Here is a 22,579-nt window from a genome sequence, read left to right as displayed (position 1 = left end):
AACACCGAAAATACCGCCCATTTCTGGGCGATTTGGACACCAATGCAAAGTCTCGCCTTCAAAGCTGTCGACGGACAGGTTTCATCATTGAGACAGAGGATATAACACCGTTTAACAAGGACTTGGATAAGAAGTTGAAAAAGATAAAAGGATATGGGGAAAGGCCAGGGAAAGGGAATTAGAATGGAACACGAGGACTAGCACAAGTTCAATGGCCAAGTGACCTCCTTCTGCCGTGTAATTATATCCACGATGCATAAAGGTTTTTTTCAAATAGGGTTTTTAGAAAATGGAATGCTTTATTATAGTATGAAATATATTATGGAATACTAGGCTTCCCAATCCTGTTTGGAATATCAGCAGTGCAATGAATGCTGTAGTTGGAATGGTAAGCTTCAATTATCAAGTTAACCTTGAATTACATTCGGGGTTAAGGAGGAATTTCACTGAACCGTTCGCTGTGATTGCTCACGAACCTAATGACCTCCTTCTGGTGCTAAGACAGAGATAGACAGATTTTTGAACGATAAGGGAATAAAGGGTTATGGAGAGCGGGCAGGGAGTCCATGATCAGATCAGCCATGATCTTATTGAATGGCAGAGCAGGCTCGAGGAGCCAAATGGCCGACTCCTGCTCCTATTTCTTATGTTCTTAATATGATCACGCCTCTATGAAGCACCTTGGGATGTTTTCCTATGTTAAAACTACTATATAAACGCAATCGTTGTTGTCTTGATAAATTGGGGGAAGTGTGAGCTGTGTGTTGGGAAAGGGTGAGTTTAATGGGCCAAATGGCCTTTGCTCATTCCATACCTTCTTCCATAACAGCTGAGTGCTGTTTACAAAACTGATGTCCACTTGTACTTCAATCACCTCCTGTATCCGTCCGGGATGTGGGCGTCGCTGGCAAGGCTGGCATTTATTGCCCATCCCTAATTGCCCTTGAGAAGGTGGAGGTGAGCCACCTTCTTGAGCCGCTGCAGTGACATGTCCCTTTAAGGCCTCTCCGTGTATCCCGTGTACCCCGGGTTATAACATTTAGGGAAACTGGCAGGAAATTACTGGATTTCTTCCCATCATTTTTTTATACTTTTGATGCTTTGAATTTTGACAGTTGAAGTATAACAGGTGGCACTGGCCGGGAATCTTGTTAAAGGTGCACTTTACACTGAGTGCTCACACTAAGTCAGAGGACGTGTCGTTTTATTATGGGGAGTTGGGCTGTGTTCGTTTTCTTTATTCATTCACCGGGATGTGGGCGTCGCTGGCAAGGCCGGCATTTATTGCCCATCTCTAACTGGCTCAAAGTGGTGGTGAGCCGCGCCTTCTCTAACCGCTGCGTTCTGTGTAGTGAAGGTTCTCCCGCTGTGAAGTTATGGAGGGAGTTCCAGGAGTTTGAGGAGGAGGAATTTCTTCACTTAAACGATTGTGAATTTTTGGAATTCTCTACCCCCCAGGGCTGTGAATGCTCAGTCGTTGAATATATTCAAGGCTGAGATCATTAGACTTTTGGACTCTATGGGAATCCAGGGATATGGGGATCGGGCTGGAAAGTGGAGGTGATGTAGAAGTTCAGCCAAGATCTTACTGAATGCCGGAACAGGCTCAAAGAAGCGAATGGCCTAGTTTAGCTCCCATTTTTTTATGTTCTTATGTAAAATGGATGGCCACGAATTCTATTGGCCATGATTCTGGTTTGAAGGCTCGGTTTTAGGGCTTGTATTGGACTGAACTGGAGCCAAACCAATGATCCTGATTTATCTCATAGGAAATAACGGTGTTCCCACCAGCCTCGGGTTTGAAAACAGGAGAGTTCAGTCCAGATTAATTGACAACAAGCAACTGAGGAATCCTCTGGCCTATGAGGAATCTCAGGGGTGAGAGCATCAGGCGGGATCTCAGGCTAGCAACAAGGGTGAACGAAGAGCTTTGTAGTACCAATCGTTTAATGACATATCAGCCATCGTACAGAGGTGTTCCCAACTGCAGGTACAGTACAATGAAACACAGTATCGGAGGCTAACGCGAACCTCACACTCCTATATCCACAGTTTGTATTCTCACTAACCAATACTCCGCAAGCCAGCTGCAGAGCAACTCCTCAATACTCTGTGTAATCAGAGCCCAGGCAAACATGAGGTAAAAAGTGTGTTCTCTCAAAGCAAAGCATGGCTCTGAGCTTTGAACTGTCGAACGTGAAGGTTCCTGCGTGCTTCGAATCGACCTGGAATGTTCAGTATTGCGTTGCTGTGATTACTAGGATGGTTCCGACCCATTTGACAACCAAAAAAAACGAGCCAAGAAATTCAGCAAGCTTGGCCAGTTTCCTCCTGTCATCACGCCCGAGGTGGCACTGGCACAGCGGATCAGATTACCCTCTGAGCAGCGTCAGGACAGCGTGGGAAACAAAGTCCAGTGAGCACGACTGAGCATCTGAACTTTCCTCGGTGCCTCAGTGTGAAGCTCCGGCCTGGCCCACGGCTCATCGGCAACTGTTGGATCGGCGGGGTCGAAGTTCACCGAGAGAGCGAGCAAGCGAGAAACTCTCCAATGTCACACAAAAGCACACAAATAAAACCCAGCTTTGAGGCACTCGGAGTAAAGTGCTGTGACACGAGTCGGAGCGTGAAGACAATGGAACGTGTGAACGCTTAAATAGTTTTTTTAAAAAACACACAACTTTTAAATAGACGAAGCCTTGTGCAACTAAAATGCTCCCTTCCGTACTCCTCACTAAGCTGCTCACTCGATTGGTCCAAGAGTGTGAATACTGAGCTCTCAACTTGTGGCTTTTTCTTGCCCGTCGAGCTCCCAGCTCTTCTCCCGAGGGATCAGCCAATCAGTTCCCAGTCTTTGATGCTGCTCTTAATAGATAGATTTTTGAAGTCATGGGGAATCAAGGGAATGTGGAAATCGGGCGGGAAAGTGGAGTTGAGGTCGATGATCAACCATGATCTTATTGAACGGCGCAGTAAGCCTCGAGAGGCCGCATGGCGTACTCCTGCTCCTATTTCTTATCTTCTTAAAATTTGTCGGAGTGGACGCTCTGATTGGCTGCAGCTCTGCCCGCTCACCCACTTCAGCGGGAGCCGTCACGAAGATCACGTTATTCCGCTGTGGCGGACATATGCTGTTGCAATCCTCGCACTCTCAAGTAGAATACAGAGATGTGGCTAGTTCTCAAAATCCAGGGCCTTTGGACACCAAACTGAACCCTCCAACAAAAGATCGAGCAAATGACCCCGGTCAGTGTATTCGTGACTGATTTATTTCTGCTCACTAAACCAGGGCACCAATCTGAGTCAGGTCTTGGCCTGTGTAACCTGCCGGATTCCGACCCCAATCGCCGCCACTCACCATCATGCCACATCACCACTCTGTATGGAGACTAACCTTCACCCACCGCGTACTACTGTATCACCACCAGCTCACGTTAAGTATCACACTTGCGCAGCCCAGATTGGAGCAGAGAAGGATTGGCATCTCCATGAAGACAATGGACGGAGCAGCGTCAGAGGGATATGTTGGTCAGAGTTTTTCCCACTCCTCCGTGCAAATGTCAAACACCCCTGGCCCGCCCAGGCTTCACGGGGGAATTGTTGACGTTACGCTGCAGACGCAGGATCGGGTGGAACGCCGGTTCTACACCCCGCTCAATACTCGGAGAGAGAAACCGAGCAGTGTTTCAAAGCAGCACCGCACCTGATCCCATTGGGCGGGTTGGGTTAAATTTGCCCCTCCGTATGTTAGTATCGCCAATAGAAATTTCCAGGATCAGTTCCCCACACACGAGTGGACTGTCTGGTTGCTCAGCCAGAGAGGGGGCTGTGCAGTCCCTCGCCAAGAGGGAGATCAGTTGCTCCGGCAACATTGCAATATACTGGACGGAAGTATGTGGGTGGCGCACAATTCCTGGTACGTGTAACCAGCAGGCGAGGCCCCCCACACGCTTGCTATTGGTTCTTGGCGTGCAGTTACCTGTCCTATCCTACTTTGAACCTGCTGTACACTTTGAGAATGAGCAGGGGCCTCATATATTGGTTATCACCAATTCATTCTTGGACGAACCTCTGCTCTTCTGCATATATTACAATATCACCTGGACGTAAATAAATATCTCAGTAACTTATTCCAGAGTTAGCCTGCTCAGACACAAATAGAAAATTCTCACCTAGAAACGTTTAGAAGGAAATCGAATCCCATTTTCTCACTAAACAAAACAATTTGGCACCACGTATCTACAATGTATCTCTAAAACCTCAAGCATAGACTGCAACCCCATTAAATTGCGTCCCAAATGCCAATATCTACTGTCAAAAATATAATCTTCAAGTCCTAAAGACAACTCTACAATTAGGAGAATAAAACTCCACGAAATTCTATTAAAAACATTTCTATAACTTAAAACTGAATTCACGCTCTCTCCTATAATTTGATATTTCAGCCTAAAACCTAAATTCATTACAAATAAGATTAAGTTCCTCTGTAACCGTCTCCCAATCTAGCCCCGACACCACACAAAATCTTTATAAAATCAAGTCATAAAAATAATCTTTCCCTTAATAAATAAATCTCCCATATTGTGTGTGTTTAATATATCTGTGTTCATGTTACCAGCTGTACTTTCGGCAACTGTTTTTGTCCTTCGCAGTGCCGTCTAAAGCCATTGCACATCCATCCAAGAGATGTTCGAGTTTGTCCTGCAGCTTTGCAGAAGGGCAAACGAGAATTTGCAACAACAGAGCTTCAAGTTTCGTCTCTAAGGCTATATAAAAAGGTAAGGCGTTTGCTTGCAGCTACTTCACGACGATTGCAACTTCATCCGTCACCCCCGAGTTGGGCGGATCAAAAGTTTCGAGTTTCGAGCAGGCTGGCAGACCTGTTTGCGAGAGTTCCCGCATCCTTGACCAGTTTGTAGCCAAACAGCTTCATCGCCGGCTCGCACACCTTCTGGACAACCTCGGCGATCTTGAAGGGCAGAGCCAGCCGCCACTTCTCGAACTGCTCCGACGAATTCTTGTGGGTGGAGTAGACATTGTCGCTGCCCTTTGAGGTCTGGGTGTTTATGTAGATCCACTTTTTGACCTCCGGGGTGATGGGAATGCCGGCGAAGTGGTACATCTCGTGCGCCTTCTTCATGGGCTCCAACGCTATGTCCTCGTAGCGCATCAGCATGAAGCGGTCCTTGAGCCAAGGGGGCTGGCTGAGGCCGAGCTGCGCCGAGGCCCGGAGGTTTTCACAGTTCCCCCGGAGTTTGCTGACCTCGTCGTCATCCGGCACCGCTCCCTTCTCGGCCCACTTCTTCCAGGCCTCGTACTTGCTGGGGAAGGCCACCATCCGGGAGGCCAGCACTGCCCTGGGGTCGCGCACCAGCTGGATGACCCGGAGGTTGATCCGGAGATCTTCCACCAGCGGCCGCAGGAACTCCAGCTGCCGGAGGCGCACCGTCTTCATGGCCATGTGCTGCTTCTGGCGGCAGGCCTGCGCGGCCAGCGTCATGTTGAGCAGACCGCACCGGCGCACCCGGCAGTGGAACCTCTCGGTCGAGCCCGGCTTGGGCGGGGTGCACACCGCCCCCTCGCACAGCGACTTGCTGGAGCCTCGGCGGAACAGGAAGGCGGTGATGTGCCGGTCGGGCATGGGGAACAGGAAGTTTTCCAGCGCGTACAGGTCGCACAGCATCAGCTGCTGCACCACGTCGCGGTAAACGATGGAGGAGGCCACCGCGTTGGCGCCGCCGGGCTCGAAGGTGACAGTCCTCTCCACGTGCCACAGCGGCTCGAACAGGTAGAAGACGTCGCTGTTCTGGTTGAAGAACTCGCCCACAAAGGACGAGCCTGTCCTCGTCGTCGCCATCAGCAGCAAGTGCTTCCTGCCCGTCAGATCCCGCGTGTCTTCCCGGCTCGCCGCAGCCTGCGGTGATGTGCAGTTCCTCTGCGCTTTCAGCAGCTGCCAGAGGGCCGAGCTCGTGCCAACGACAAGGGAGTCATTCTCAGACAAGGCCCTGGCCGAAACTGTGTTGTTTAACCCCACAATCTCCACCTGTGGGAACTTCAGTGCAAACTTGTCAGACACCCTGAATCGGGAGGAAAAAAAAAATAGCGCATTAATGGAAAGATATCAATTGGTCAATATTATAAACACAATCAACTGATGGGCTCAGGAGAATGATTAGAATCTGTCGAAGGGTCGATATTATAAACAGAATCTATAAATGAATCGTGACCATGAACAGAATTAAATCGGTATTACAAATAACAACAACAACTTGTAGTTATATACCCCATTAACATTGACAGTTCACAGGACAAAAAAATAAACAGAATCTATTGCTGGATCTATGAGGGTACAGTTGTGCAGTGGTTATGTTACTAGACCAGTAATCCAGATAACAGGAGTTTGAAATCCCACCAAGGCAGTTTGAGAAGGCAGATAATGAAACAGTCCATACCCAAATGCAACAGCCCCTTACCATCAACATCCTGGGATCCCAACTGATCAGAAACTGAACTGAAGCAGCCCTATCAATTCTGTGGCTAGGGCAGGTCAGAGGCTAAGTATTCTGTGGTAAGTGGCTCCCCATCTCCCTCCCCAAAGCCTCTCCAACACTGGCAAAGCACAAATCAGGGGTGTGATTGAATGCTCTCCACTGCAACAATGTCCAAGAACTCAATACCATCAAGGACAAAGAAGCCCGCTTGATCAGCATCTCATCCACCGCTTTAACATCTACTCCCTCCACTGGGGCCGCAGTGTGGACTATCTACAGGATGCATTGCAGTGTCTCGCCAAGACTGCTTCGGCAGCATTTCCCAAATCCGAGACTTCTGCCAGCTAGAAGAACAAGGGCAACAGGTGCATGGGAACACCAGTAGCTCCAAGTTCTCCCTGCAAGTCACACACCATAAAGACTGAGTCATGTATCACCATTCATCATCATTGGGTCAAAATCCAGGAACTCCTTATCGAACAGCACTGTAGGAGCACCTTCACCACACGGACTGCAGTGGTCCCAGAAGGCGGCCCACCACCACTTTTTCAAGGGCAACTTGGGATGGGTAAAGAATGCCAGCCTTGCCAGCGACACCTACATTCCAAGAATTATGAGGAAACTATTAGACATAAAATCTATCGACAGATTGGGATTATAGGTGGAATTGCAAATAGAATCTATTGATGGAACAATATTAATAATGGAATCAACTGATGGATTGGGGTTATGTTAAACATTTGTCTACAGTTATTGTAGTGACCCCGAGCCTTGCATGTCTTAAGGTTTATAAAATACAAATGGGGAGAAATTCACATAGTTTGCGCCTCCCACTAGTGCCCACAGGGGGCGCTAACAGCGTGCAAACGATTTCTCCCCGAGGTGGGGGCACGCTACTGCCTCCCACAGAATTGTGCGGGAGTTAGCAGAGGTGCAAACCGGCAGCACCCTGCTCCCGCTGAGAGTGTCAAGGCCGGTGATGGTGATGTCATCGCCATGCACAGCGACCCGTTTTCATCCCGCAGCAGAAATTGGGCAGCACCCCACAAGACCGCCGCGGGTGACGTCAGCGGCAACTTCGCGGTTCGCGAGCCGGGCCGCACTCTGCTCGTGGGGCAGGGGGAAAAAAGGGGAGATGCGTGCCACCATTTTTTTCTCCCAGCCGACTTACCAGTCCGGCCTTTCGTTGTCTATTTCGCGGGGTCCGTGCCATGATGGTGCAGCTGTTAATACGGATTCTTTTTCCCTCAATCTGTTTCAGCGAATACACTGACACGCGAACACCTCTTGCCTTTTCTGTAAAAGACCTTTATTGAAGATTCTCTGGCCGAGACTTGTCAAGACAAAGGGACACTCTCAATCAGAGTCTGTTTACCTTCCCCTGGACAAGCCCCTTTTCAGTGCGAAAAGCACAGTAGATATATATTTTCAAAACAGAACACATTTGATTCGCACTTGGTCTATCCAATCCCTTTCTGCCTCCCCCCCCCCCCCCCCCCCCCGAGTACGTCCAATGGCAGGCAAGAAAGTCTCCCAATTAGGGATGGTGTCAGGTAGGTTAGTTATAGCTTTGCTACACTGTCTTCCCTTATCAGTAAAGAACCCAATTAGTTTCTCTTCCTCCTTATCAGTCGAAGCTATTACTTTTCCCTTCCTATCTAGAATTGCTTTCTTTCTTTGTGCTGCCTTGGGCTTTCTCATGACCCGTGTCTAACCTCAACTTCAACTCTTGGTAACCACTTTTTTTTCTGTTGATTCTGCAGTTGTCTGCATCTTGACCATTTCTTTAGCTACTTTCCCATAATTCCCTATCTCCATCCTTTTGCCACCTTCTCTAGCCATCTACCACTTTCGCAACCCTTTTACACATTCTCATTCCCCCCCTTTTATCATTCCATGATAACCCTGGTGCTTATTCCAGGAGTATTGTGTTTAGCCGTGCGCACTCTCTTTCCTGATCCTCCTTGTTGTCTGTGAGTCCGCCTCGAGCCTCTTCGCAAGGTCTTATCAATGTCTGTTTAGGTTCTCACATCGTATCCTGTTGGAATATTATTGAATTGATAACTTTTGGAGCCTTGGTACAAGGCCGAAGAGAGGCCTTTTACCTCCTTATGGGCCAGTGCAGGAACCAGCACTTTAACCCTTGTCCCACTGGTATCCCTAATGCCAAATTTTTCTCTTACATTTCCCCCCTTTTGGCCCTTGGCTATACGCCAAGCTGGCCATATTTCCCAATAACTATCTCCCTGTAGGCAAGTTCCAGATACGTTCACCTGGGTGGCCATCTCCCAAGCTTCGGGACCTCCTGAAACCTTCCCACAGAGCTATATAAAGTAAGTCCTTCCTGTAGGACTGCTTAAATTTTCATCCCTCATGGCCTTAATCATAGTGCGTGCCCTGACTTATCGTTTGGCCTGTTTAATTCGTGCACATGTTAATCCCATCATGACCATCAGAACCAGACCCTGTATTACTACAAGTACATGTGATATTATTCTTATCCATGGGTGAATTTGAATATTAAGTCCAATGTCCCACAGCTTTGAGTACCAGGGCTGATCAGCCAGCATTGCGTTAGTGTCTCTCTGTAAGTTGTCTATTTCTTCCATCAGCCGGACATACTGTCGTCTTTGATTCTGGATTCCTTGCACCAAACGTAATTGTTCCTCATTTAGTTCCGGCATCTGTTTGCCTTGCGGTTCCCATACTGCCTCTTCATACCCCTCTCGGAGGGTATCCGTGATTGTTCCGTCGATGATTTCCGTTGTCTCGGGATGTATATAATATCCGTCTATGTCTATTTCTCCCTTGGGTCTGAAGCAGAAGTTAGGAGTAATGAGGACACAGGGGGTGACTCCTCCCCTGGTCTTAATGGTTAAGTTGGCTGCCCCCGTGCTCGCGCATCACTCTCCGTTCCCTTGCGGGGCAGCGATGGTCTCAAGATCGTGTTCGAGAGGAGTGATACTCAGCATGCATCCGTTTGTTTGGTGGAATCTGCACTCATCATTCGTCATTCATGGCGTACCTCGACATAAAACCACTTGGTTAATTTTATAGCAGTCAGTTATATCAATGCCTTTGGTACTATTGTTAATTTTAATCACCCGTCTGGCAGGCTGATGGTAACGTAACCGAGTTTGGTTTCTCACTTCACCAATATTATCGATCTGATATAAGAGGTCTCCCTTTGTTATATCATACTGTGGTATGGACAACACAAATCCGATCATATTCACCCGCCCAGTAATACATCTGAATTTCGGCACCCATGCGTGACTATTCCTTCGTACCTCGCATGTGTTATTCATTTTTTTATCTAGAGTCCAATTGTTAAGTATGCTGTTCGGAATCCAATCTGGTATGTCTCCATTCTGGAGTTGCTCCAAATTATGTTGTACCTCACTTAATATCCAGGCCCCATACCCGGAGCAAACTATCTCAGCCTGTAATCGTTTACTTATATCTTTCCCCATTCCGTGGATCAATTTTATTGTCTTGGCATTTCGGCAATGTATGGGCCACTTGTAACAGTTCCCCTTCCGCGCCATCTCCCCACCGCGCATGTAGGGCTTGGTTATCCAAGTCCCTCCCCACTAAACCACTCAAGACTACGCCATTAAGTTGTTAACCTGGTCGTATATTGCCTACAGGCCTATGGAATTCATTGTCATAACCCCTGCTGCATAACCCGTGCCTAGCGTTTCCAGTATTCCCCTTTTTTTCCCGACCTTGCCCTGTTCCATTTCTGACATTAAATCTCAGGGTAGTGGGTTCCGGGCCTTCGAGGATCCGTTGTGCCAGGTTCTGGTATAGACTTATAGTTTCATTCCCACAGAAGCTAGGAAAAATTATATCCATTAGGTTTAGGATAAGTAGTCGCTGACGCACCCCAAATTATATCCTTTCTTTAGATTATTTTATTACTAGCTCCGTTTTCTTCCCAGCCTTCTGTTCTTGCGGGGTGGATTTGGCGGCTTGTTTGCAGCTTCGTCTGCCCAGGCATGAGCTTCTAGAACTGAAATTCCATCCAGTTGGATTTCTGCGCCCTTCCCCTTTTGGTCCTATGAACTTGCTCCTGTCCTTGGAATCTACTGGTGCCCATGGCATCGGCAGCCTGCTGCATTACAACCTTACTTAATACACTATACATAGCCATGCGTTAAAATAAGTTCTGTCCTTGCTCCAGTCCTTGGCTGCTGGGATGCATATTTCGGCAGTCAAATTAAACAAAGCTAGTTCATGTAGTTGTGTCTTTCCTGCGTGTGCTATATCTCTCATAGTCCATCTGTATTATCCTGTGCCTGCGTGGGCCTCAAGGTCCCCAGTATCCTGAGTCTCCAGAGTCGAAGTAGCCGCTGCGGTCCCATCTCGGTGAGTGTTTTATCTGCAAATTTTAAACAGATAGCCTGGTTGTCACCAGGTGTTAGGTTCTGGTCTACTCATCTTTTATCCATGCATGTCGAGGTCACTCTGTGAAATCGGAGGTAAAGTTAGGTTGGGTTTGTAGACTACACTTACCCACCGTGGGGTACATTGGCTCTATTGCCATAGGTGATGGTGCTATGGCTGCGCACTGCACTATCTGTCTGGCCCCGTTTTTTTAAAAATCTCTTCCAGCTTATTTATCTTAGCTTTTAACTCTTGAATTTGTTTTGTTTGAGTATCTTTCTTTTATTTGTATCAGGCGAGTATTATTACATAGGCTAATTCTGTTTTTATTTTTATTCTGACTATCGCACCATTTCCTCTGTTAGGTGAGTCTTTTTTATTCTATTAAGAAATCCAAATTAATAATGTCCAATATAAAACAGCAGTCAATGGAAAGGGTTAACTCCTTTACAGGTTTGTAAGAAAGCCTGATGTCATTACGTGACTTCACGTAATCATCCGAAAAATTCTTATTTTTTAAGTCTTTGTGCCTTCAAAACTTACTTAGAAATTAGGAATCCGTTAAAAAAGCAGAAATCATTAGTAAAGCCATCATAATAAAAGTCTTCTCATCAGGGAAGACAGCATTTTAGAGTAAACTCCAATGTTTTCTTAACTTCTAATTGGCAAAGATTTTTTTTGATTGATTTAAAACGAGACCACACATTTTTAATAGCTATTTTCTTTACTGAAATCCAAATTTCACACACGCTGTGTACATTCTAACATTTCGTTTTATTTTGCGGTCCCGTTCACTGGGCAAATCTTGTGTTTTATTTCTCTCTCGGCACAAAATCTAAACATCCGTGCCAGTTCCATTTTCTATAAGAATTTTAAAATTCAGTAAGATTCTCTAATTCCCAGTTTTTTTTCTTTGCTGAGTTCGCATAGCTTAGATCTTTTCTCCTCGTTATTTTCAAAACCCTCCTGCTTGTTTAGACTGTTCGGGACTTTTCTTGATAAACAACGTCCATTTTGGAAATCTTTCAAACTGGAGTGAAACTTTCTCATAATTTAAAATCAAGGTGGATTCAAAAAAAAAAAATTATTAAATTAAATCTGATCTCTTAAAGAAAAAAGGAGATATAAAACTAAAAGGTTTGGAAACAATCTAGAAATACCTTCAGGGATCAGGTCAAACTCCTGGGCGAGTGGCGAGCTATCTGCGAAGGTGTAAAAGGGACTTTTGAAAAATGTTAAAAACAGCAAGCTTTAGCAGTTTAGAAGAGATATTTTAACGACTTTGAAACTGGAGCATTTTGAGATAACGAAAAGCAGCCCTCAAATCCTGTAGAGTGTCTTTTACCTCTTCCAATTTTTTTTTCCTTTTCCTAATTAAACCAATATCTTTTTCACAGCAAACATCAACTAGTATTTAGTAAGTTATATCTTTTTCCATCACAAACACATTTTTTTCAGCACTTATTTTAGTACGTTACATCTTTTTTTTCAGATCTCCTTTCTTCAAATTAGGTTTTGTATTTTACATGGAGGGCTCGTGACTCCATAAATTTGTTAATTTCAAATCATTTGTTTACTTTCAAAATGGCGTCTTTATCTTTTTCTTTTCTCCATAACTAGAAATGGAGTCAGCAATTAGGCTTTGAGGGCTGCTTTTCGTTGCCTCAAAATGCTCCAGTTTCAAAGTCGTTAAAATGTCTCTTCTAAACTGCTAAAGCTTGCTGTTTTTAACATTTTTCAAAAGTCCCTTTTACATCTTCGCAGATAACTCGCCCAGGAGTTTGACCTGATCCCTGAAGGTATTTCTAGATTGTTTCCAAACCTTTTAGTTTTATATCTCCTTTTTTCTTTAAGAGATCAGATTTAATTTAATAATTTTTTTTTTGAATCCACCTCAGTATTTTGCTGTGCCTTCTCTGAATATCTCAAAATCCCAATTCAAACTTGTAATTTCAATCTTTATTTAAAACTTTTTTTTTGAGCTAAAAGCTTTTTTAAAAGGCATTCTTTATCTCATTCCGAGACTAAATTTACATCTTTCAATCCAATGTAATCAATCATTGCATGTTTTCTTTCGACAAGTAAATCAGCGTGTCAAATAAATTCTTTTTTTTCAACCACCGGGGCCATGTATTTTTTATCTTTTACTCAACAAACCTATCCTTTGTGCATTTCCTAGCTCCGTAACTTATCATCCGAATAAATCCACACATGCGTTTCTAACGTAAAATGTCTTAAAACATCCCACATACAGGACAACACTACAAAGGGTTAAAAAAAACTTTCACTCTGTTTAGAAAAGTGGGTGGAGCTAAAATAAACAGACAGTTGCATTCCTCTTCCAACCAGGCTTTCGGAAACATGAAAACATAAAAATTAATTCCGCAGTCAAAAAATCACACAAGTACTCTCATTCAAAAACAGACATTCACAAAAGTCTCTCTTCATTCAACAAAGCTTATTAATTAAATTTTTTCTTTGGCCGGCTCTATTTTTGGATCCATGATTGCCCAATTTTATCCTTACACAATTCCTTTTATCCTTACACAATTCCTCGCGTCACCCCGCGATTTAGTTTTACACAATTTCCCTTTTCTTCCGCGCGCCCCGTGGTTTTCCTATTCGCGTCGCCGCGCGATAGTCTATTTCCCTATCCCTCTGTGTCGCCGCGCGATTATCTATTTCCCTATCCCACCGTGTCATCGCGCGGTTTGCGTCACCGCGCCATTGTCTTTCCCTATCCCTCTGCGTCGCCGCGCGGTCCGCGTCGCCGCGCGATTGAAGTCCAATCAGCGCCTAGACGGACTAAGTGATATACAAAGTCGACGTCGTACCTGACTTGGACACTTATTTCCTAAGTTAAAAGGTATTCGGCAGATTGACCTGGATCTCGTTCAGACGCTACCTGAGAACCAGCGAGTGGCCAAACTTTCCTCAGACTTTTGGAACTGAAGGAAACTGAAGTGGTATTTTAAAGGGTACTCACTCCAGTGGCCACTTTCCTCCCGCCTCGTCCAAGGCTAGTTCGGCTCTTAATTCGCAAGCTTTCGGCAGCCGTCCGTTGAGATCCCACTTCTGACACCAAATGTTAATACGGATTCTTTTTCCCTCAATCTGTTTCAGCGAATACACTGACGCGAACACCTCTTGCCTTTTCTGTAAAAGACCTTTATTGAAGATTCTCCGGCCGGGACTTGTCAAGACAAAGGGACACTCTCAATCAGAGCCTGTTTACCTTAACCTGGACAAGCCCCTTTTCAGCGCGAAAAGCAAAGTAGATATACATTTTCAAAACAGAACACATTTGATTCGCACTTGGTCTATCCAATCCCTTTCTGCCTCCCCCCCCGAGTACGTCCAATGGCAGGTAAGAAAGTCTCCCAATTAGGGCTGGTGTCAGGTAGGTTAGTTATAGCCTTGCTACACTGTCTTCCCTTATCAGTAAAGAACCCAATTAGTTTCTCTTCCTCCTTATCAGTAGAAGCTATTACTTCCTATCTAGAATTGCTTTCTTTCTTTGTGCTGCCTTAGGCTTTCTCATGACCCGTGTCTAACCTCAACTTCAACTCTTGGTAACCCCTTTTTTTTTCTGTTGATTCTGCAGTTGTCTGCATCTTGACCATTTCTTTAGCTACTTTCCCATGATTCCCTATCTCCATCCTTTTGCCACCTTCTCTAGCCATCTACCACTTTCGCAACCCTTTTACACATTCTCACAGCTTGGCACCCCGCTCCTCGAGAAGTGGAGGCCCCTCGCCCCCATTGCACAATTCACAGCGTGCCTTCCCCTTTAAGAGAAAGCGTAGCGCTAGAAAATTCACGTGCTTACCACCCGACATCGCACTCCACTTCCTCCCGAGGACGGTAACCCTAAATTCGCAACCGGGGCGGGACTTCTGGACCGGGTGCAGGGAGTCCCGCCTTGCCTCGGTTACCCCCCCACCCCCAAACGGGCCGATACCGAATTTCGCCCTTCAAAATGTGTGAAGTTGACATCATCTAAAGGAAGAAAAGACAGATTGATGTTTGGGCATGACTTGCACCAGATCTTTGCTTTCGATGATTTTGGCTCACACTTATCCCGCTGAAACTACTTGAAACACAAATTGTCTATTTGCGATACCTTAGTTCAGGTAATCACCCTGTCTATGACTTACCATGCCAAAGGGAAACCTTTTGTCTAGAATTCACTGTCAGATGGAATCAGTGTGGGTAGGTATGGTTTAAGGTTTCAGTTTTCAAATTAACATAGCAACAGGAGGAGGCCATTCAACCTCTCGATCCTGTTCCGCCATTCAATTAGATCATGGCTGATCTGTATCTTAACTCCATTTACCTTCCTTGGTTCCATAACCTTTATTACCCTTGCCTAACAAAACGCTATCAATCTCAGTTTGGACATTTTTGATTGGTCCCCAGCCTCAACAGCTTTTTGGGGGAAGAGAGTTCCAGATTCCCACCATCCTTTGTGTGAAGAAGTGCTTCCTGACATCACCATGAAAGGCCTGGCTCTAATTTTAAGGTTATACTCCCTAGTTCTGGATTCCCTCTACCAGAGAAAATAGATTCTATCTATCCACCCTATCAACTCCTTTAGTCATATTCCAACACCCCAATTAGATCACCCTTTAATCTTCTACACCAACGCAGTGCATCTGGGCTTATGATTCCCAATGAAAGGAGTGGAACCCTTTACAAGCGTATCGAACCCCATACAACGTTTATTTTCATATTTAAAACATTTGTCACCCTTTTAGGAGAAATTATTTTTGGCTTGAAGGCCAGAATTACGGTGTGGTCCCCAAATGTCCAGCAAATAAAGTCTCCAAAAGCAAAGTTTTCTTGGGGGAAGGGGAGGAGAGACAGCGGAGGGAAGGAGCCGGGAAAAGGAGGAGAAGGGGGGGGGGGGCGAGAACATGCCCCAAGAACCTCTTAGGAACTGAATCCCATTTCTTCCACACTTTACATCGCACTCTGAGCCATTTCTGCTTCAACACTGCTGCAGAATGTGATTTTAGGTTCTGTTTTTCGCACTAAAAGCATTAGAATGTTTGCTTGGAAAATCAGCACTAACAGCAGAAAGCCCCCTCCAACCGTGCATATTTCATTGGGCACCGACCACGATCTTCCATCTGTTGGATGATCAAAGCAAATGCAAGATATCATAGTCCATAATTTGCCAAAAAGCCACAGGCAACAAGCAAGACGACCTGATCTTGTGGCCTGACCTGATCTTATGGCCCCGTTCAGTGTGTCTGCAGCTTAAGTTGCAGCAAGCCCCAAGCCCCACTGCATTTTCAGTCTAACCTTTTGGGGGAGAAATTTGCAATGTTTGCACCTCCCAATGGGGTGCAAGTGATTTCTCACGCGGGCTACCACCTCCCGCAAAATTGCACGGAAATTAGTGGGGACGCAAAACCGACAGTGCCCCGCTCCCGCCGGTAACGCCCCGGGCCGCTGCGTATGACGATGGTGACATCGTCGCCGCGCGTAGCAGCCTGTTTGCGCTCTGCAGCGTAAATTGGCCAGCGCCCCGTGAGGCCGCCGTGGCCGATGTCAGAGCCACCCTCGCGGGTCGCGAATCGGGCCGCACTCCGCTCGCGGGGAGAAAAGTCCGTGCCACGATGGTGCAGCCCGGCACTCCGCTGCTGTGCCGCGGTGGTGCAGCCACGGCACCCCACTACCCTGGTGGCTGCAGTGAAGGCCCCTCGCCCCACTGCAGAGCTTGCAGCGTGCCCTCCCCTTTAATGGAAGGGGAGGGCCCTGTGCTCGCGCCAGCGCTATGCAGACAGGCCGCGTAGTGCTGGCAAATTTGAGCGCTTACTGCCCTGGTCCCTCCCTTGAGAGGAAGTGTCACACCCGACATGGTGCTCCACTTCCTCTTGGGGGCGGTACCCCCAATTTCGCGGTCGGGATGGGTTCTTTCGCGCCGGACACAGGACGTCTCGCCTTGCCTCGTTTACCATCCCCAAACGGGGCGATACCGAATGTCGACCCCTGTGTCTCCATGTCTCATAAAATCTACATTCTGGGCTGATTTTTAAGTGGCCAGATTTAGGAGCTGTTTCAAGCTAGCTTTCTAGGCTGGCCACTCTGCATGCACATGAGATCCAAGACAGCTCAATCCAGAATCATTTCCCTCAGCATGCTCACCGTTGACAAGGAAGGGGTAGGATTTCAGGTTGGTGTGCACCAGCAACAACCAACGAAAGCTGCTTCTTGGGGTTCCTTTAGAACTTTACAATGTTCTGCAATCTCGTTAAAGGTTACATCCTGCCTTGTTCCTGCCTCCTCTTCCCGTCTGATGCCACGATCCTCCACAGCATCGGAGATGCTCGCTGTGACAACCTAAAAACTTTCTCGAGAGTTACTGAGATCAGCGAGATCCCTTGCTAGTTTTCCATTGTCACTAGACTCACTAACCTCTGAAGGTCTCTCAATATCCAGGTCTATTTATTTCTATCTTGAATATACTCAACGATTGAGCCTCTACAGCTCTCTTGGGTAGAGAATTCCAAAGATTCACCACCCTCTGAATGAAGAAATTTCTCCTCATCTCAGTTCTAAATGTCCGGCCCCGTATTCTGAGACTGTGACCCCTGGTTCTAGACTTCCCAGCCAGAGGAAACATCCTCCCCGCATCTACCCTGTCAAGCCCTGTAAGAATTGTGTACATTTCAATGAGATCACCTCTTATTCTTCTAAACCCTAGAGAATATGGGCTTAGTCTACTTAATCTCTCAAAGAAGCCCCCTCCAAACTCCAATGAATCTGCTGGTGCCTAAAAGACTTGTTTGCCATTGACACTAAGCCAGATGAACTCTCTTGACCATATAGCATATAGAAAACTGACCTTCTACACCGAATGCACCAAAAGCAAGAAGGAAAGTAAGTGTTATGGGGTCCCAGTTTATTTTTCATTATTTTGTTTGTGAATTTTGTGCAGATGAAGCCGATGGAAGTTTTTCCTGAGAAATGCAATACATTTGAAGCTCCCATTGCCTTTTTAAGAATGTGTTCTCCAGATGAGGGCAATGCTGGCCCTAGTTGCCCTGAGAAGGTGGACCTTTTCAGCAACTTTGGGCCTTGTTAGGCCATTTAGGAGGGCAGTGTACAGGACTGCTGCCAGCATCACGCACTCCCAAGTCACGTGGAGCTCCCTCTTCTCTGCCCCAACCAGGTGCCTCAGGCCCAAGCTCAGAGGAGAGCTCCCTGCTGCATCAAGGTTACAGTCCCATTTCCCACAATAGCCTCCCGTGCCCTGACAGAAGCCCTTTTCTATTTGAAGCCTGCAGTCAGCAGCATTCGCTACACTTGGAAATATCAGTGACTAAAACCTTTGTTGCTTCAATGGACAGAAGGTCAAGAGTTTCCTGAGTCACGCACACCGCTGTTGGGTCTCCGTGTAGCAGCATCGAGTCAATCCTCTCACCATTAGTAACGGGATACTTGGCTCCGCGGCCTGCGAAGGGTCTTTGTTAAGGGCAGCACGGGATGAAAGAGAAAGCGGAGATCAGCTCACAGAGATGCCAGTTCTGTCCTGGGGCATACCTCCTCCTGTGACACCCCCTCCTGGGACACCCCCTCCTGTGCCACACCCCCTCATGTACCCCACCCCTTCCTGAACCCCATCCCATCCTGGGACATCCCCTCCTGTACCCCATCCCGTCCTGTGTCACACCCCCTTCAGCTAATATAAAAGATTAGTTCTAACCAATGTCACATCAGAGATATCCAGCAACTGGACTGTCCCAACCCATTCCACACAGGACCTGTACAGCAAGGCCACAATGTCCTCTCTGCTCTCTGGGCTGGAGTTGAACTCAAGTCCCAGAGGTAAAAAGGTTTTGTTTACGACATTGAACCATTCACCAGGTCGTTCCCAAATCCAGTTTTTTCATTGGGGTCGACACTTGACCAGGATTGTACAGGAACAGTGGACAACCAAACAGACAATATTTACGTAGAGTTACATCGGGACCAAAATTGTTCTCCAACCGAAAGGGGGCGCACTCACCGATCGTAAAGATCTTTCTCCATCCCAATCCATGGTGCGGAGAGTGGAGCAAAATTCGTCTCTTTCAATTTTTTACTCTACCGTGCAGTGTTCGGGGCGTACGTTGGTCGGTGTCACCAGCGCCACACTGATACCGTCAGTGCAATGTCCCTCCCCTTTATTTAAAGGGGAGGGCTTCTGCGAACTCAGCAAGAAGTTTAGTTTGGCCCACTGGGTCACCAGGGAGAGTTTCGACGGGGCCAGCATCCCGGTATCCAAGAGGGAGGTCTGGACGAACCTGTGAGCGCCCGTGTCGTGCCGACCTCGGAATCGGCCGACAATTAAAATAAGATGGTGGCTGCAGGAAAGTACCCTCCCCTTTAAGGGCGGACCCGCCCTCCAGCCACTGGCAGTTTCCCGCCGGGGAAAAGCTGTCGGGGGCACCGAGCGGTGGACGATCCTCTCCCGCGGGGCAATTTCCCGTGGGGCGGAAAGGGGTCGCCGCCGATCAGTGGGGGATCGGCGCCGGTCAGTGAGGGGCGGGGCCAGTCAGTGGGGGGCGGGGCCAGTCAGTGGGGGGCGGGGCCAGTCAGTGGGGGGTTGGCGCCGATCAGTGGGGGATCGGCGCCGGTCAGTGGGGGGCGGGGCCAGTCAGTGGGGGGCGGGGCCAGTCAGTGGGGGGCGGGGCCAGTCAGTGGAGGGTCGGTGCCGGTCAGTGGGGGGCGGGGCCAGTCAGTGGGGGGTTGGCGCCGATCAGTGGGGGATCGGCGCCGGTCAGTGGGGGGCGGGGCCAGTCAGTGGGGGGTCGGTGCCGGTCAGTGGGGGGTCGGTGCCGGTCAGTGGGGGATCGGCGCCGGTCAGTGGGGGGTCGGTGCCGGTCAGTGGGGGATCGGCGCCGGTCAGTGGGGGATCGGCGCCGGTCAGTGGGGGGCGGGGCCAGTCAGTGGGGGGCGGGGCCAGTCAGTGGGGGGCGGGGCCAGTCAGTGGGGGGCGGGGCCAGTCAGTGGGGGGTTGGCGCCGATCAGTGGGGGATCGGCGCCGGTCAGTGGGGGGCGGGGCCAGTCAGTGGGGGGCGGGGCCAGTCAGTGGGGGGCGGGGCCAGTCAGTGGAGGGTCGGTGCCGGTCAGTGGGGGGCGGGGCCAGTCAGTGGGGGGTTGGCGCCGATCAGTGGGGGATCGGCGCCGGTCAGTGGGGGGCGGGGCCAGTCAGTGGGGGGTCGGTGCCGGTCAGTGGGGGGTCGGTGCCGGTCAGTGGGGGATCGGCGCCGGTCAGTGGGGGGTCGGTGCCGGTCAGTGGGGGATCGGCGCCGGTCAGTGGGGGATCGGCGCCGGTCAGTGGGGGGCGGGGCCAGTCAGTGGGGGGCGGGGCCAGTCAGTGGGGGGCGGGGCCAGTCAGTGGGGGGTTGGCGCCGATCAGTGGGGGATCGGCGCCGGTCAGTGGGGGGCGGGGCCAGTCAGTGGGGGGTCGGTGCCGGTCAGTGGGGGATCGGCGCCGGTCAGTGGGGGGCGGGGCCAGTCAGTGGGGGGTCGGCAGTGGTCAGTGGGGGGCGGGGCCAGTCAGTGGGGGGGTTGGCGCCGATCAGTGGGGGATCGGCGCCGGTCAGTGGGGGGCGGGGCCAGTCAGTGGGGGGCGGGGCCAGTCAGTGGGGGGTTGGCGCCGATCAGTGGGGGATCGGCGCCGGTCAGTGGGGGGCGGGGCCAGTCAGTGGGGGGCGGGGCCAGTCAGTGGGGGGCGGGGCCAGTCAGTGGGGGGTTGGCGCCGATCAGTGGGGGATCGGCGCCGGTCAGTGGGGGGCGGGGCCAGTCAGTGGGGGTCGGCAGTGGTCAGTGGGGGGTCGGTGCCGGTTGGTGGGAGGGGGATCAGCAGTGGGGATCGGCACTGGTCAGTGGGGGGGTCACCGCCGGTCGGTGACGGGTCGGTGCTGGTCAGTGGGGATTGGCGCCGGTCAGTGGGGGGTCTGTGCCGGTTGGTGTGAGGGGGGTCGGCGTCGGTCGGTGGGGGGGTTGGCGTCGGTCAGTGGGGGGTCTGTGCTGGTTGGTGTGAGGGGGGTCGCCGCCGGTCGGTGATGGGTCGTTGTCGGTTGGTGTGGGGGTCGCCGACGGTCAGTACGGGGGTCGCCGATGGTCAGTTATGGGGTCAGCACGTGCTCGATGGGAAGGCAACCCGGCAAAAAAAGGAGGGCAATTTGTGTCGGTTAGGCGGTGAGTACTCACCGACCCATGTCCCCCTCTTCGAGGTAGTTACGGCTCTTATAGAAAGGGCACAGTTCAGCCCCATGGAGTCTACAGCACACAACCAGGCCATTAGGCCCAAGGGGCGTTTACGGCCCGCTCGAGCCTCCTCCCACTCCTCATCCTCTAACCCGGACAATTCTGGGAGATGTGAAATACAAAGAGGGGACAAAGCCTTACCTTGAAATTATATTGTTTTCTTTCTCAATGATCACAAGAGCAGCAACAAAAAACAGAATGATTGCATATTTGCTCCTCATTCTCATCGCTACTGGCTGGGAGTCTGCAATCCTGGTGCAGCCGCTGCACGGGGAGTCCCTACGTACTGGAGTGATGGTCTCAGTGGTCCGTTTGCAATTCCGCAATGCCTGCTTCAGTACCAGGGCAATGCCAGTCTACCAGTGAAGGCATCTGTCGCGTCGGCTTCTGCCTGTCCCCAGTAACACCAAATTGTGCTGCAAAGACAATTTCAGAGAAGCAGTTTTAACAATTGGCTCATAGCAGCAGACGCGCAAAACCTGCCCCATCCCTTCCCCCAGTCAGTAAGGTCGGCAGCTCTGTTTGAACATAGTCCAGGAGGTTTCATTCCATGATCTCCTCCTACAACCACCCCACCCCCCCCACACACCTTCCATTGGTCGCTCAACCCCGTCCAGCCTCAGCGGCCCCCAGCGATCATTGCCACAGCCAATTGGAAAGCGCAAAGACTTTTCTTTACCCAACTGGATGATTCTTGACCATCAAACCGTCTTCTTTCCCATCTCCACTATTTTGTTTTTAGCACTAATGAGCAGAAGTGCTCAAAGTAAATGAAAACATTTTTTTGTTCAATGCCCCTGTGATATTTCTCCCGGGTTTGCTGGCAGCGGTATCCAGGCGATTAATTGTCAATTCCTGGAGAGTCCTGGGGGGGGTTGGAAACCCCTAGCCAATCACCGTTAAAGATAGACATTTGCAAGCACTCTCTCGCACGTTCAAATGTAAGATTACAATGCAGGGATTGTCAAAAACAAGCTGGATCAATGTCAACTCGGGTTAACTGTTAGAATTCACCAAGAGATTTATGGCAGTCTTTTGACCCCCGAACCACTTACCGTATTGCAATCTCTTTGTCTCTTCTCCACCTTGCTGTTACACACTCTCCCCCAACCACCCTACTCCCTCAGACTGAACGTCATACAGGGAGCCTTAATTACAAGCACTCTCTCTCCACAGTTGCCTCTCTCTCTAATGTCTGCTTGTGTCACACTCTCCCTCACCCACCTTGCTCCCTCAGACGGAACATCATGCAGGAAGCCTTAATGACAAGCACTCTCTCTCCACAGTTGCCTCTCTCTCTACAGTGTCTGATTATCACACCTCAAGAAAGCTTTCAGAAAGTGGCGATTGGATTCTGTCCAGGTGTCGAGCAAGACTCAGGAGACTCTTACTTAAATTATTCTGAGAGTGGGACTTTGAACCAACGGTTTATG

General features: G+C 49.1%; 1 protein-coding gene across 1 annotated transcript; it reads right to left on the bottom strand.

Annotated features, from left to right (window-relative positions):
• Window positions 1-1,941: 1,941 nt before the first annotated feature.
• Window positions 1,942-21,373, bottom strand: LOC139234588 (carbohydrate sulfotransferase 3-like). The gene is made up of 4 exons (XM_070865275.1): window positions 21,288-21,373; window positions 18,193-18,353; window positions 15,847-16,012; window positions 1,942-6,077 (listed from the first exon to the last, which is right to left on the bottom strand). Exons 1-4 carry the CDS (start codon window positions 21,371-21,373, stop codon window positions 4,847-4,849), a joined length of 1,644 nt encoding a protein of 547 aa, XP_070721376.1. The 3' UTR covers window positions 1,942-4,846.
• Between the last annotated feature and the right edge of the window lie 1,206 nt (window positions 21,374-22,579).

Source organism: Pristiophorus japonicus, chromosome 22 (genome assembly GCF_044704955.1).
Source record: "Pristiophorus japonicus isolate sPriJap1 chromosome 22, sPriJap1.hap1, whole genome shotgun sequence".
NCBI classification, from domain to species: Eukaryota; Metazoa; Chordata; class Chondrichthyes; family Pristiophoridae; genus Pristiophorus; species Pristiophorus japonicus.
The sequence above is the reverse complement of the archived record's forward strand: the minus strand, read 5'-3'. Positions and strand labels throughout refer to the sequence as shown.